The sequence below is a fragment of the Ceratotherium simum genome, chromosome 33 (assembly GCF_057802395.1).
Source record: "Ceratotherium simum simum isolate JZ-2026a chromosome 33, ASM5780239v1, whole genome shotgun sequence".
Classification (NCBI taxonomy): Eukaryota; Metazoa; Chordata; class Mammalia; order Perissodactyla; family Rhinocerotidae; genus Ceratotherium; species Ceratotherium simum.
Window position 1 is genome coordinate 17,630,334 of NC_141932.1, and position 15,471 is coordinate 17,645,804.

At 41.6% G+C, this 15,471-nt stretch overlaps 1 protein-coding gene across 1 annotated transcript; it reads right to left on the minus strand.

Annotated features, from left to right (window-relative positions):
* Positions 1–335: 335 nt before the first annotated feature.
* LOC147912866 (uncharacterized) lies at positions 336–14,931 on the minus strand. The gene is made up of 6 exons (XM_087421616.1): positions 14,788–14,931; positions 14,207–14,257; positions 10,911–10,956; positions 8,640–8,766; positions 7,927–8,019; positions 336–5,533 (listed from the first exon to the last, which is right to left on the minus strand). Exons 3-6 carry the CDS (start codon positions 10,923–10,925, stop codon positions 3,363–3,365), a joined length of 2,406 nt encoding a protein of 801 aa, XP_087277742.1. The 5' UTR covers positions 10,926–10,956; positions 14,207–14,257; positions 14,788–14,931; the 3' UTR covers positions 336–3,362.
* Between the last annotated feature and the right edge of the window lie 540 nt (positions 14,932–15,471).

Sequence of the window (15,471 nt, forward strand, 5' to 3'; positions counted from 1 at the left end):
ATCAATGTGTTGTCATTCAGCCATTGACTGAATTTGACCTTGGGTCCCCTTTCTTTAAAAAAATCAAAGAAATGCTGATTATATATAACAAGTCTCCCAAAGTGTTAATATGTAGCCAAGCTTAAAACTAAGATAGGAAAATCCCCTAGAAGCCAAAAACAGTTTGACTCTATGGTGTCAAGTGGGAGTTGAAAGTGAGTGGCCTACAGGGCCGGCCCCGTGGCTTAGCGGTTAAGTGCACGTGCTCTGCTGCTGGCGGCCCGGGTTCAGATCCCGGGTGCGCACTGACGCACCGCTTCTCCAGCCATGCTGAGGCCACGTCCCACATACAGCAACTAGAAGGATGTGCAGCTGTGACATACAGCTATCTACTGGGGCTTTAAGGGGAAAAAAATAAATAAAGTCTTTAAAATAGAAAAGAAAAGAAAGTGAGTGGCCTACAGAGACCAACAGAACTAGATACACAGCTAGAGGTTTAATCTTTAAATGGGAGTCAAGGTCAGAGGAGCCATGAACACTGGGAGGGAGCAGTAAACTACCCAACATTGCAAATGTAAGAGCAGCTCTCTTTCACTGGCTGTGAAGAAAGAAACAGGTAGTCCCTAGGTGCTATCACCATCTTTGGACCAACCTAAAGAACAAAGTCAACCAGAAGGGTAGATACGAGAATCAAAAGGAAAACATTCTGGAATCCTGACTGAACCAGGTCTAAGTTCTGCTCTACTTGTGGTGGTCTTTTCAATTATGGGAGACAAATCTTTTTGCTTTAAGACAAGGGTCAACAGACTTTTTCTGTAAAGGGCCAGAAAGTAAATATTTTAGGTTTTGTGGGCCATAGTGTTTGTCACAACTACTAAATTCTGTCATTGCTATGAGAAAGCAGCCATAGATGATACATAAATGAACGGGCATTGCTATGTTCCAATAAAGCTTTAAAGGCAGTGGGCCAGATTTGGCCCACAGGAGGTAGTTTGCCATCCCTTGACTTAACCCACTAAATTACAAATTACCTTAAGAGTTGGTGGGTCATCCTGATATCCACTAAAAACAAAACATGGCAGGTACAGGATTTCTATCTAACATAATTTGAAGTAGCATGGACTTTACATGCATGTGAAGGCATGGTCTAAGAAATCAATTTTGGAAACCTGCCTCTCATATTATTTATACCCTTTGCTGAGTAAAGCCTTTTCACCAAAAAAGCATTTAACAACAGCAAAATGACTAGGTAGGAAACAGTATTCAAACCTCCTCAACAGCTTGTTCCCATCATGCTCAGTTCCACCCCCATGCACATCTTTTCCTTAGGGAATCTTTGTTAAATTTTACCTCCAAAACTAACGTATATCCACTCTATCATCAGGATTTGCCCATTCACTATTCCTTTGTAAACAATTTTTTCATCATTCTTTTTTCCCACAGCTCAAGGGTGTCTGTGCCATAGTGCCTGGAAGACCCAGCTACTTCCCCAATCAGACCAAACACTTGAAAGGACAAGCCAGTACTCTGGACTATCCATTCATCCTGTAGGGGTGTCTGGCAAGAACTAGGATGTATAAATTTCTACTGTTGATGTTACACTAGAATCTTCTAGGTCGCATGGATTTATGCCTAAACTTCAAATGCATTAATTACAAATATATAGTTACACTCACTAACGTATCTGAATCTTTGAACCATGCAATGTTTTTCTTTTTAAAATTCATTTCCAGAGTTCTATTCCTTAATTTTGGCCTAATATGCCACAGGATAGGATTAATTACTATAAGGGATTAGTATGTTCTTAGTAATTTTTCAAATTATATTTTACAGTTTTACTACCTATGTCACCATAACAGTATTTTACTGTAAAATTAATTGCCAATAAAAAATTAAAAATATGGAAGTTAAATGTGGAAAAATCCCTGAAAATCTTTCTTGACACTGTTTATATACAGGTGAACAGAATATCCCTTCACACATGATCGGATGCATTTTTAACACACTCATAGACACACACAAGTTTAAGATATGTGATGTTCCTGAACTACATCAAACTGTTACCTTCTTATGCCATTAAGTCTTAACCATCATTTTAATGGATCTCTTGTTGCATATCAAAACGTACTTCAATTCCTATTGATGAATATTTATTGCCACTTTCCAAATTTTAGTAACATCATTGATATGCTACTCAGCTTTTCTATTTGAATCTCCTAATCATAAGTTCCTATTCTATGACTTCCAGATCAAAGGGATTCACAACCTATATTTTGACATATACTGACCAACTTCTCTTTGAAAAGCAATTTTTCAATCCACTGGTAGGAAAAAGCGTGAAAGTCAGTCATGCCCCAATCATCAACGTATTTGATGAAATTATCAAATTCCAACAAATAATTTTTTCCCTTCTTTCTCAGGCTGGGGAGAAGGAGTAATGGGGTAGAGAACGTGCCAAAAGTCATCTACTTGACAAAGCCTCTCCACCTAAGAAGTTTTGATTAAAATAATGCTAAAATCCTTTGAAGATAATCACATCAAAGCTGGATGGAAATGTGGAGAATAAGAAACCAATGATCAAGTCAACATTTACTAAGAAACGTTGGTCATTAGTAACTCTTTCTGATACTTAAACCCCTGCCTTGACATTCTTTAAAAAAAAGTCTTATTATTGCAAGATTAACAATCCATTTTTCAGTCTATACTGTCACAAAAGACAATTGAGTTTATACTGCATAAAATCAATAGAATACTAGACAAAGTCCAAGACGGTAAGACTTAAATTGATGAGAAGCTGACGGGAGGCCAAGAGCTAATCACAACAGAGCAATGCCAAATTAAGACAGATGACAGATGGCAGTACTGAGTGGTTTTCTGACATTTCAACTCTTTGTCTCCCTGAATTAATTTTATTAAGGCCACATTTAGGTTATCTGCTCTGAATACAAATTTTTATGAAATTGTGGAGGTGATCTCAACACAATTTTCAAATATACATTTTTCCCATTTATTAATTTAACAAATATTTGAGCACCTATCAAGTACTTGGCAATGTTAAGACTATGCAGATTCAGAACAAAAGTCTCTGCAATCATGGAGATTACATTCTAACAGGTATTAATTTTGGCACGCCCATCATACTTCTGCACAAGGCCTGATAAAACTCATTTTCTAAGACCTCTCCCCTGAGTAATACTTAATAAAGGTCAAAGTTCAACCTGAAGCCCTTACTGCACCACTTACAAGAGTTTTCAGCTGAGTGGCCTCCTGACTACTGGGGTATGTTGAGCTACGGCTGAAACAATGACTTTAATGACAAAAATTATTTTTTCTTTTGAACATGATGATTGGAAGAACTCACGTGACACAAGTTTTTTAAAAAATCATTTTATAGAACTTCTTTCCTGTGTGGAGCCTCTGATGTTCTTACCACCCCTATCACTTTTATAGGATTTCTCACCAGCATGGATTCTGTGATGAATTGTAAGATTTGATCTCCAACTGAAGCTCTTACCACATATTTCACACTTGTAAGGTTTCTCTCCCGTGTGAACTCTCTGATGAGACTGTAGCTGTGAAGACCGACTGAAGACTTTCCCACACATGTCACATTTGTATGGTTTCTCTCCAGTGTGGACACTCTGATGAAGTTGAAGGCTTGAGGCCTGACTGAAGTGCTTACCGCACTCCCCACACTTATATGGCTTCTCGCCTGTGTGGACTCTCTGATGCATGTCAAGATTCAAGCTCCACTTGAAGCCCTTCCCACACTCCTCACATTTGTATGGCTTTTCTCCAGTGTGGACTTTTTGATGGGCTTGAAGGTGTGAACTCCGACCAAAGCTCTTCCCACATTCTTCACATTTGAATGGTTTTTCTCCACTGTGGACTCGCTGATGGGCCAGAAGATTTGAGGCCTGCCTGAATACTTTCCCACACTCCTCACAATTATACGGCTTCTCTCCTGTGTGGATTCTACAATGGATTTTAAGATCTGCTCTACGACTGAATCCCTTCCCACACTCTTCACACTTGTATGGTTTCTCTCCGGTATGGATCAGCTGGTGAATCTGAAGTCGTGAACTCTGATTGAAACCCTGCCCACATTCCTCACATTTATAAGGTTTCTCTACACTGTGGGCCTTTTGATGGATTTGAAGATATGAACTCTGACTAAAGCCCTTCCCACATACCTCACATTTATAGGGTTTCTCTCCTGTGTGGACCACCAGATGAACTTGATAATGCGAGTTCCTCCTGAAGCTCTTCCCACACTCATCACATTTGTATGGTTTCTCTCCTGTGTGGACTCGCTGATGTGCTTGCAGATTTGAACTCAGAGTAAAGCCTTTACCACACACATTACATACATATGATTTCTCTCCAGTGTGGACTCCCTGATGGGCCTGAAGACTTGAAGGCCGACTAAAGCCTTTACCACATTCCTCACACTTGTAGGGTTTTTCTCCTGTGTGGACCCTCTGATGAATGTATAGATTTGAGCTACAAATAAAGCCCTTCCCACACTCCTCACATTTGTACGGTTTCTCTCCTGTATGGACTCTCTGATGGGACTGAAGGTGTGAATTCCGACTGAAGCTCTTACCACATGCATCACATTTGAATGGTTTCTCTCCAGTGTGGACTCGTTGATGGTCCTGAAGATGAGAGGCCTGACTGAAGGCCCTCCCACACTCCTCACAATTATAAGGTTTCTCTCCCGTGTGGACTTTGCAATGAACAGTTAGTGCTGATCTACGACTGAAGCCTTTCCCACATTGCTCACATTTGAAAGGTTTCTCTACAGTGTGGACTTTCTGATGAGTTTGCAGATGTGAGCTCTCATTGAATTCCTTAGCACACTCATCACACTTATAGTGTTTCTCTCCCATGTGAACTCTCTGATGAATATGAAGAACTGAGCTATAACGGAAGTCTTTTCCACACTCACTACATGTATGAGACTTCTCTTTTGAGTGTAATTGCTGGTGAAGGTCAAAAGTGGAGAGATCACTGAAGGTTTTTTTACATTCATTACACTGGTAAGGATTTTGTCCTGTGTGAATCATGCTATTTTGATCCAATGTTGAACTCTTCATGCTGTCTTTTCCAAAATCCTTGTGGCTATAAAATTTTTCACTTTTGTGTACTCCATGATGATCGAGGTGACGTGAAATCCAACTGATGGTGATAACATCCTGTTTAGACTGACAGAGTTTATTTTTCATGGAAATTTGCTGATATCTATTCTGATAATTCTGTGACTCAGTCAAAGAAGTTTTCTTCCACATTGGAAACTCTGGATTTCCAGTACCATTGGGACCATCCACTTTATGATTTAGTACACAGTCCTTATCGTCAGAAATTTGAATAGATAGTCCTGCCCCAACCCTGCAGGGGGACTCACCCTGTTTGTGGAACTTAGAACTACTTATCATCAAGTCTTGACATCGAGTTAAGTCATTTGTAATTTGTTGCCAAATTTGACAGCAGGAAAGCTCTTCATGTGATCCTCTGTCTTGAACAGTCCTCAACTCATTTTGATTGTTCTCCCCTATAAGGACAGAGAATTCAGAGATGTGGACAAGTGAAAGCTTGTTCAAAGATTCAAGATTTCACACTTGGGTCACAGTATGAGAGTTTAAGAAATCTCAGGATGGTTCAGCCTACCTTTTTCACAACATATGAAGTTCTCTGGTTTATATACTTACAGAACCAAGAGGTGGTCTATTAAACTCCCAACCACTTAGCATTAATGAAACCTATTTAAAACTAAATTACTGCCATCTGACACACTATTTCAATCATTATTCAGAAACTACATGTCTTTCCCACTACAATACAGTAGCAATAAGGACAAGTATTTTGTAGTGCTCACAGCTTTAACAATGCCTGGCAGTTAGTAGGTGCTCAAGAAATGCATGCAGAGATGAATCCCAGTTTCATTTCTGGGATTCTCTATAACCCTAAATCCCAGTTTAAGTTTGATCCAAGTCAGAGAAGCAAAAGAGCTTTTACAAGTAAGGTATCTGAAATAGGAAAAGGACTGGAAAGTACAGTTTGCTGAGAAGTTGAAAGGCTGCACCAGAGGCAGCAGTACACCAAGGGGGTTAATGCTGAGGACAAAATCTAAGGTGTTAAGAATCAATTGGAGTGAAAAAAGGCATAAAGATCTATGCTCTGGACCCTTCTAAAGGTTCTGTACTGTCTTTCCAATATTTTTCTTTCCCCAAGTAGCTTCAGAGGCTAGGGAAGAATGCTACTTCTTTGAAAACAGTATGGAAAATTTTTGGATATAGAAACATTGGCCTTTAACAAGAATGATTTCCAAAGTGAAGAATGCAGCTTATTAGTGAGCTAAGAAATAAATTCCACAGCTTGTGGCAGATATTTATAAGAAATGGACTAGAAACTATCAGAGAATCATTACAAGCACTAAAGGTGTCATGACATGAAATGTGTTCTGAAGTCATACATACAAATCTACAAACAACATATCTGTCGAGTAATGATGCAAGATCCATTTTTCTTAAGGATGTGGCCTTTGGAAGAAGCAAAGGGGGGCCGGCCCCGTGGCTTAGCGGTTACGTGCGCGCGCTCTGCTGCTGGCGGCCCGGGTTCGGATCCCAGGCGTGCACCGACGCACCGCTTCTCCGGCCATGCTGAGGCTGTGTCCCACATACAGCAACTAGAAGGACGTGCAGCTATGACATACAACTATCTACTGGGGCTTTGGGGGGAAAAATAAATAAATAAAATTAAAAAAAAAAAAAGAAGCAAAGGGGACATAGCTGGGCAAATCTTTTATGGGAAAGGCTAACTCACAAGCTGGCTATTTTCTGAGACTTTTTCTTCCCTGATGTAAGGGGTAAGGAAATAGAATTTGTTTCCTTATATCAGTGAGCTGCCTAAGAAGTGGACATAAGAATCTTCCTTCAAAAAATATTTCCTCCTCAAATGAATATGCTCTGCTACTAATGGCTCAAGGAAAGTCACAGAAAAGCATGTTATTCAATTTGGTTTGCAATGCTACAGGTTCTGTACAGGTTTCTGTACGAGTTGATGAGGGTCAACTTGTACAGAAAGGCAAACACACATGCACACACACACACATATCATGGGCACCTGAGAAATTAGAATTAGGTTAGGAATTCATTTGAAGATAAAAATATTTTGCAATATCCCTTATTCACTTGGATTTATTTACCACCTATTAGCTATTTGTGTGGAAGGCAGATTTCCCTATCCATTAACTCAAAATCCCTCCACTCCTGGAGATTACACTCCACTGAGGAGAGGTGATAAACAGGTGAACAAAAACATACGTGAGGTGATAATCAATGCTTGATACAAAATAAGGCAGGGCACAGAGAGTAAAGAGACGACTGTATTCTCAACAGGGTGATCAGAGGAGACAGGTCTCATTATGTTAAACTGAACGACCTGAAAGAAGCAAAGAGGGGGCCTGAAGGGTTATGGATGAGAGAGCATTCCAGGCAGAGGGAAGAAACTCTCAGGGCTCTGAGGCAGAAGCATCCTTGGCAGATCTGAGAAACAGCAGGGAGGACGACGTAGGTGGAAAAGATGGAGCAAGAGAGAGGACAGGAGATGTATTCAGAGGCAGCAGGAGATAAAGAGCAGACCACAGAAGACTCTGGAAGCCACTTTATGTGGTTTTTATTCTAAGTGAAATAAGCTATATGAGAGTTTTGAACAGAGGACTAACATAATCTGACTTCAAGTTACAGAGTCACTCCGGCTGCCACTTAAGAACAGACCATAGGAGGAGAAGGGTGGGAACCAGTACAAAGACCGTACAGTACAAAGACTGTTGCAACAATCCAGGAGAGAGATTTGGCAATTTGGACCAGGTGACAGCATAAGGGTGGTGAGTAACAAAACAGAGGGACAGTTAACTACGAGAACTCACAACTGCTCAGTTCTTACCTAAATTTCTCTCTATCTGGGTTGCTGTCTTCATCATCCAAAGCCTTGCTTCTCTTTCTATATGCGATATATCTCGTTTGAAGGGTTGATGTCCTGAGAACAGATAAAGTCACAAGTTAAAATGAACACACTAGAGCTAAAATTTATTAGAAATTTGAATTCCAACTGCATATTCAGAATATTGAAAGCAGTGTTTTTAAACCTTTTTTTAATCATGGTCCACTGAAGAAACAGCATTTATTTCATGACCCAGACACATACATAGAAATATGTATTACTAAAACAAAGGTTGAATGGCCTATTTCTAACCAATGTCTATTTTCATTAAATCTGCTCCCATTGGCTCTCACACCACTCACGCAATGGGCCAGAGTTATTGCTGCAATGTGTTCTATTCTTCCTAAGAAGCTCTGATATTTTCTACCCTATTTTATTTCACTAAAAATTGCTCATAGGACTCAATAAATTGATTTTATAATTCACTAATGGTACAAGAGTGAAATCCTAAAAAGAATAGACAAGGTATAACAGCATACTGTCATACGGGCAGTATGAAAAAGACCTAAACATCCCGTTTAGAAAGACCAGAAACATTCTCTTGTATCCCATAGGAATTGGGAAAGTCTGGTCCCCAAACTTAGGGAACATTTCAACAGCCCCAAAGCCTTAAACCCTGAAGTCACAAAGACACTCCCAAGGGAAGCTGTCCTCACCCACTGACAGCAGGTTCCTGAAGTTCTCCAGCATCACATCTTGGTACAGCTGCCTCTGGGTGGAGTCCAGCAGCCCCAGCTCCTCCTCTGTGAAGGCCACAGCCACGTCCTTGAAGGTCACTGCCTCCTACAACAAACACACACAACCTCAATCTTACACTCAGCATCCACTAGAAGACGGGTAGCACCAAGAAGGTGGGGACGATGAGTGGGAGGCTGCTCTGGCTCCTGAGCAATTTGTAGACTTCCCAGCCCTTCTTCCATCCTGCCAATGCCACACACTGATTGTCCTCAGCCACCAAAAGTGTTGCTATGGAAAAGCAAGCTTCGTATATTAACCTGGTGCTCCCAGGGAGCACTATCATAAGTGAACTCCTAGAATTCTAACTGCTGCATCCTGAAGGAAAAAGGTTCTACTTTTTAATTAATATTGCCAATTGCCCCAGGAACATTTACCCCATTCAGTCCCAGCAGTGTTTAATAGCACCTGCCTCCCCACTGAGGTGGGAACCAGGTGAGGAGTAGCATTATACATGGAAATAAACCAAGAGGGCACGTCAGGTCTCTGAATAAAACATTCTCTTTGCTCCTGTCTCTGTCTTTCACTTGAATACAATACTCCGACTCCAGATCCTTGGTTTTCTGTGTGAACTTCAGCAGGTTCCTCATTTATCATAACTCTTTTTCTTTATATTTAAAATGAAGATGAAACCAAGTACCTCCTCACACAATTGCCCTGAGGAGTAAATGCCGTGACAAGTCATTTAGTACTACTAGGTTTTTTTAAACAAAGGTCATGTATACTCTGATTTAAAAAAAAAACACGAAGGGGGCTGGCTCAGTGGCGTAGTGGTTAAGTTCTCGTATTCCACTCTGGTGGCCCGGGGTTTGAGGGTTCAGATCCTGGGCACGGACCCACACACCATTTGTCAAGCCATGCTGTGGTGGCGACCCACGTACAAAATAGAGGAAGATTGGTACAAATGTTAGCCCAGGGCCAGTCTTCCTCAGCAAAAAGACAAAGATTGGCAACAGACATTAGCTCAGGGCCAATCTTCCTCACATACAAAAAAATAAATAAATAAAAATACATGAAGAAAAAACCCAGTAAACAAAATACACACAGGGTATGAGTCAGTCACAGGGAAGAGAGACTCTAGCTCTTGTAATGAGAAAACTTCTAACAATATTTTTTCTGTGTGAAGCAGCAGTTTTGTCCTGATATGCTATGTCATGTTTGAATATTCTACCAAAGACATCCCAAGTACCACATATAAAACATACCTTTTCAACTATGGATACCTAGTATGTTATGGACAAAAAAAGGCAATATTTTTCAGGATTGATTTTTTGAGAAAAAGGTCAAATCAGGAGAACTGTCTCTGGAGTGTTCCTAAAACAGTAAAAATCCTTAACTAAATGTCTATGAATATGAATAGAGAATAGTTTTACAAAGAGGTACATAAATTTGATGGGAACATGATTAGCAATTACAAGTGAATATTATATAGTATTAAATGTGAAAAACAATTTAAAGTTGTATCTATGTTACGAATACAAATACATAGCTATGAATACAATGACAGAGAGACTACAGAAATATAAAAGCAGCTAATCTGTAAGCAGGGAAGTAATAAAGTGAGAGATGCTTTTTATTTCTATTAATTTTCCTACTTTTATTTGTGAAATAAAAATATGATGAAATAAAACAAAAACTAAAACCAAAACCAATTAAACTTAAAAGGGATTTTAAAAAAAGCACCTGCCACCCTCAACAGATCCTCAAATGCCTTGACTCTCCCTGAAAGAGAAAAACTTGTGTCTCATCTCTGAGTATTAAAATGGCATTTTTTCAAGACATGGAAACAACCCAAGTGTCCCTCGACTGATGACTGGATAAAGAAGATGTGGTATATATATACCATGGACTACTACTCAGCCATAAAAAAGACAAAATCCTCCCATTTGCAACAACATGGATGGACCTGGAAGGTATTATGTTAAGTGAAATAAGCCAGAAAGAGAAAGACAAACAGGGCATGATTTCACTCATATGTGGAAGATAAACCAACACACGGACAGATACAACTGTCTGGTGGTTACCAGGGGCCGGGGGGTGGGAGGTGGGCACAAGGGGTGGAGGGATGCACTTATATGGTAACTGATAAACAATAATGTACAACAAAAATTTCACAATAAAAAAAAAAAGAAAAACCCAGAAAAAAAATAAAATGGCGTTTTTTAACAGCAAGAAAGGCAACCCCTACTCACCTTGAACGTGTTCATTTTCTTTTTCCTTCTGGGCAAACACAGAGCCCTAGGAAGACAGATTGGGAAAGGAGAAAGAAGTCAATGGAAACGAGTCAAGTATGTCGCTAACCCACGTGGCTGCTCGTTGTGAACGAGCAAAGGTGCCCGCTCCTCAGGGTGGCTGCAGTCGCATGTGGCTTGACAAGCAGAGCTTGGCAAGGACACCAGACACCCTCCCTCACCCGTCAGTAGTTCTGGGAACAACCTGCTGGACCACGCACAGCGGCCCCATCACCAGTGTGCCTGCAGCTTGCACAATAGTAATTCTTATCCTGGGTCTGGAGTAAGTTGAGACAATGTAAGGAAGAGCAGGCTCTGGAGTCAGGAGGCGTGGGCTGAAATCCTGGCTAAGCTATTCACCTGCAGTGTCATCTTGGGCAAATTATTAACATCTCTTTACCTCAATCCTGTCATCTGCAAGTGAGGGGACAGTATCGGTATCAACCTCACGGGACTGTTGTAAGGTAAAAAGCTCTTAGAACACTGTCAGCGTTTCTCATTTCTTTGCAACCACAGTAAAGCAGATGATATCCTATAGCTTGAAATTATCCTCATAAATGTGACTTCTACCAACAGAATATTGCAAAATACGTGGAGTTCACAGGTTGTTACTCTGTCATGTGACAGTCTATTATAACTTCTGAGAAATCTCTGGTTGTTTCCCTAATAATCTATTACCTCAACAATATCTAAACGGACACGAACAACTTTCTATAAAAGGTATAAAAATGTGTGAAGTTTCTTTTAAAGCAGAAAGTGCCCTTTTGATGAGTATCACGGAGGTAAAGAAAACCAGTAAAAGCCACAATTCTGCAACAACAAATAACAGCTTGACAGTCCATACCTAAATCAAAAAGATGGGACTCTCAGTTATAAATACATTGTTATAAATAAAGGAATACATAAAAATAAATGGGTGAGAGGACAAAGCTAACCATACAGAAGAACGCAAACTAATAAATATAAAATGAAAAACAGAAAATCATAGATGGATGCTAAAAATTAATGAAAGTTTGGTGAGGAGTAAGATAAGCACATAGTCTCAAAGTATTAACTGCAAAAGGAAAAACAGTAACCTGCAGGGAAATCGATGTATCAATGTAATTAATTTCATTTTGATCACTGTCTGTAGGCTGCTCTCAAATGGTTCAGCAAAAAAAAAATTATATATATATACATATGATAAAGCTGTGAAAGAAAAAAAATAGCCCTGACAGCTAATAGCTGCAACAGCTAGAACTTGGTGTTTTCAACTGATCAAGAAGGCCACCCAGTGATCACAGTGAACAAGACAAGACAGTCTGTCACACAGAGACATTCTACAATGACAAAAATAGCCAAGAAACCGCCCCTCCCAGCCTACATGAGTGACTGCCTTGTTAAAAGTGACAATTCCAGTCACATTTTAGTTCTCCCATCTACTAGATAAAAATTCTTACAACGTTCAGTCATCAAATTGCTAATGCTTCTTGACAGCGTCCAATCTGGAACCAACCCTCACTGCCTAAAACTCGCCCCAATTCAGCTAACATAAGTCAAAACCCTAGAAACAGCCCCTCTTAACTGCCTCGTACCAAAGCACCCCATGATTCCCCATGGTGTGTGGGCTTGCTTGCTGCGGCAAGCTGAAACAAACTGAACTCCTTGAAAACAGGTATGTTCCTGGTCACATCTGGCTGATGGTCATCAACAAAACAAACAGGCAAAACAAACAACTGATGAATCCAGGTAAAGAATATATGAGAATTCCTTATACTATGTCTGCAACTTTCTTATAAGTATGAAATTCTATAAAACTAAAAAGTTAAAGAAATTAGGAAATAGGCACAGTAATAACAGTAGTTCTGATGATGACGACCATGGCAAAAATCTCTAATATTAACTAACAGTAACTACTAGTCAATCTTCCCACTTCAGGCAGAAGTCCTCTAGTACACAGGTTGGTAATGAATCCACTCCCCAAAGCCGGGGAGAAATATATCTTCACGACTTCTAATTCCCTCCATTTTGACTCTGTACTTGCTTTCTGCTCATGTCAGGATTTCGCAAGGAGACCTGTCAGTTGACAATAATTAGTGCAGAAAAAAAATCACTGGACTGAGTAGGGCTCTGGCGTATCCAGCTTAGTTTCATCTGTCACAGCCGACAGGGTCAATTTTCTAGGCCTCAGTTTCCAGACAAAAACCTTTCCTGAGCATCTCGAATTTTTCTGTGCACAGGAATCACCTCTGGATCCTGCTGGAATGCAGATTCCTGGGTCCCACCTGCAGAAATTCTAAATCAGGACTACCCAACTGACGCCAATGCCACTGCTTTGCGGACCACCATTTGAGAAGCACTGCAGTGCACCAGCGTCCCAAAGGAAACAGCCTCAACAGAAATATACACAAGGAGTCACCAGACAAAAGGCACTAGAATGTTAACAGTGGTTATCTTTACATCCTAAGGTTGTGGGTGATTTAAATTTTTCTTTATAGGGCCGGCCCCGTGGCCTAGCGGTCAAGTGTACGCGCTCCGCTACTGGCGGCCCGGGGTTCGGATCCCGGGCGCGCACCGACCCACCGCTTCTCCGGCCATGCTGAGACAGCGTCCCACATACAGCAACTAGAAGGATGTGCAACTATGACATACAACTATCTACTGGGGCTTTGGGGGGAAAAAAAAAAGGAGGAGGATTGGCAATAGATGTTAGCTCAGGGCTGATCTTCCTCTCACACACACACACAAAAAATTTTCTTTATGTATTTCTGTATTTTCTGAACTCCCCATAATGATTCTGTTACTTCTATAATATAAATATTATTTGAAATAAAATAAATGAAACAGTTGAGAAAACTATGTTAAAAACTAACAGAATAGCCTAAACCTTGCCCTCAGGGTTCCCACAATCAAGTCCCAACCTCCTTTCACGATATGATTCTAGCCAGTTCCCTCTGCTCAAGGAGAACATGCCAAAAAGATTAATGAACCTCAGGCTGCGTAGGTTCAACCCCAGCACTGCCTCCTACTAGCTGGGTGGCCATGGGCAAACAGGTTATGTTCCCTGCGTCTCAGTTCTTCACCTTTAAAGCAGGGAAATGAGCAGCACCACGTCACAGAGCCACGGTGTGACGGAAACGTGCTCATTTGCATAAGGCTTGTAGAATGGAACTTAGCAACTACGGCTTAGTTATAATCCTTACCCACGCCCGAGTACCTGTCCTACACATCTCCAATCTATGTGACTACCTTGTAGAAGAATACCAAGTCCTACTCACGTGCGGCTCTGCTGCCTCTTCCTCCGTACCGTGCTTGCTGTGGAGTCGGGGCTGCGGAAGGAAAGGAGGCTGTGAAATAAACAGGATTGTGTTTCCACCCCCGATAAATCACATCTCCCGGCTCCAGCTAGAAGCAACCCTCTCCTTCCAAAAAAGTAGAGAGTCAAAGACAATTCAGCTTCCTGGGCTCACAGAATCGCACTGCGAAATGGGCACTCCTGGGGAATCAGAGTAGTATTAATAGCAACAGTCCGCGCGCCAAGCAGTTTTAAATCGTTTACTTGTGCCATGTCGTTTTCTCTCAAAACATTGTATCAGGAAACTACTGCTTTTATTTTCCTTTTAGAGAAGAGCAAACGAGAGCACAGAGGCGTAAAGTGACTCACCCAGTGTGACACAGCATGAAGCGGTAGGGCTAGCTCGTGGGTAGGGGGGCCGGGTTAGGGGTGCAGACAGTCCCGGAGACCCTCAAACCCGCCAAAGCACCACCCGAGCCCACCCCATGCCCGGGACGTCCCAAACGCAAGGAAGCCCCGCCCAGGAGAACACAAATCGCCACCCTCGACCCTCAACCCTCAAACCTCCGCTTTTAGCCGCTCCTCCTCTTTCTCCCCAAATGGAAAGCCAGTAGCTGTTGGCCTCGGGCGCGCTTCCAGGAAATCTGAAAGGGTAGTGAATAGCTGACCTGAATCACCATCATCAGGGAAAAGATGGCTGTTACGTCGGCCTCCCGCGGCGGAAGTGCCTGCGACTACGCAGGGCTCCTGGACTACATTTCCCAGAATTCCCCAGCACCGCCTTGTATGGTAGTGTATGGTACCATAGCTCCTTGTATTGTAGTGCCTGTGACTACACGGAGCTCTTAGACCTACACTGCCCAGAATTCCGCGGGGAAAAACGTCTACAGCTCGGCCTTACGGTACCTGCAGTATGGGAGACTACGTGGAGGTCTGGACTACATGTCCCAGAATGCTAGCGGGGGAAAATGGCGATGGTACCGCCCTCCTGGACTACACTTCCCCGAAAGTCCGAGCGGAAAACCGAAAGCCGCGCCCAGTGTGCGGAAGTGCCCAACTACTTTGAGCTCCTGGTTTTCAATCCTTGAATCCCTCAGAAGGTCTCGGGCACACGTCTTGCCACCCTAGTATGTAGGCCTTAGAAGAGTATAGATTCTGTTCATCGAAAGGCTAAGAAGCTGGGTAGCACTTTAGACATGTCGGAGGGGCTAAGCGACATAAATCCTTGGTCTACCACAGAGGCTTTCT

Coding starts and splice junctions, on each gene's coding strand:
- LOC147912866 (XM_087421616.1), bottom strand. Junction 8,020..8,639: donor CAGGAACCTGCTGTCAGTGG/GTGAGGACAGCT, acceptor ATCTGTTCTCAG/GACATCAACCCTTCAAACGA. Junction 5,534..7,926: donor CCAGATAGAGAGAAATTTAG/GTAAGAACTGAG, acceptor CTGTCCTTATAG/GGGAGAACAATCAAAATGAG.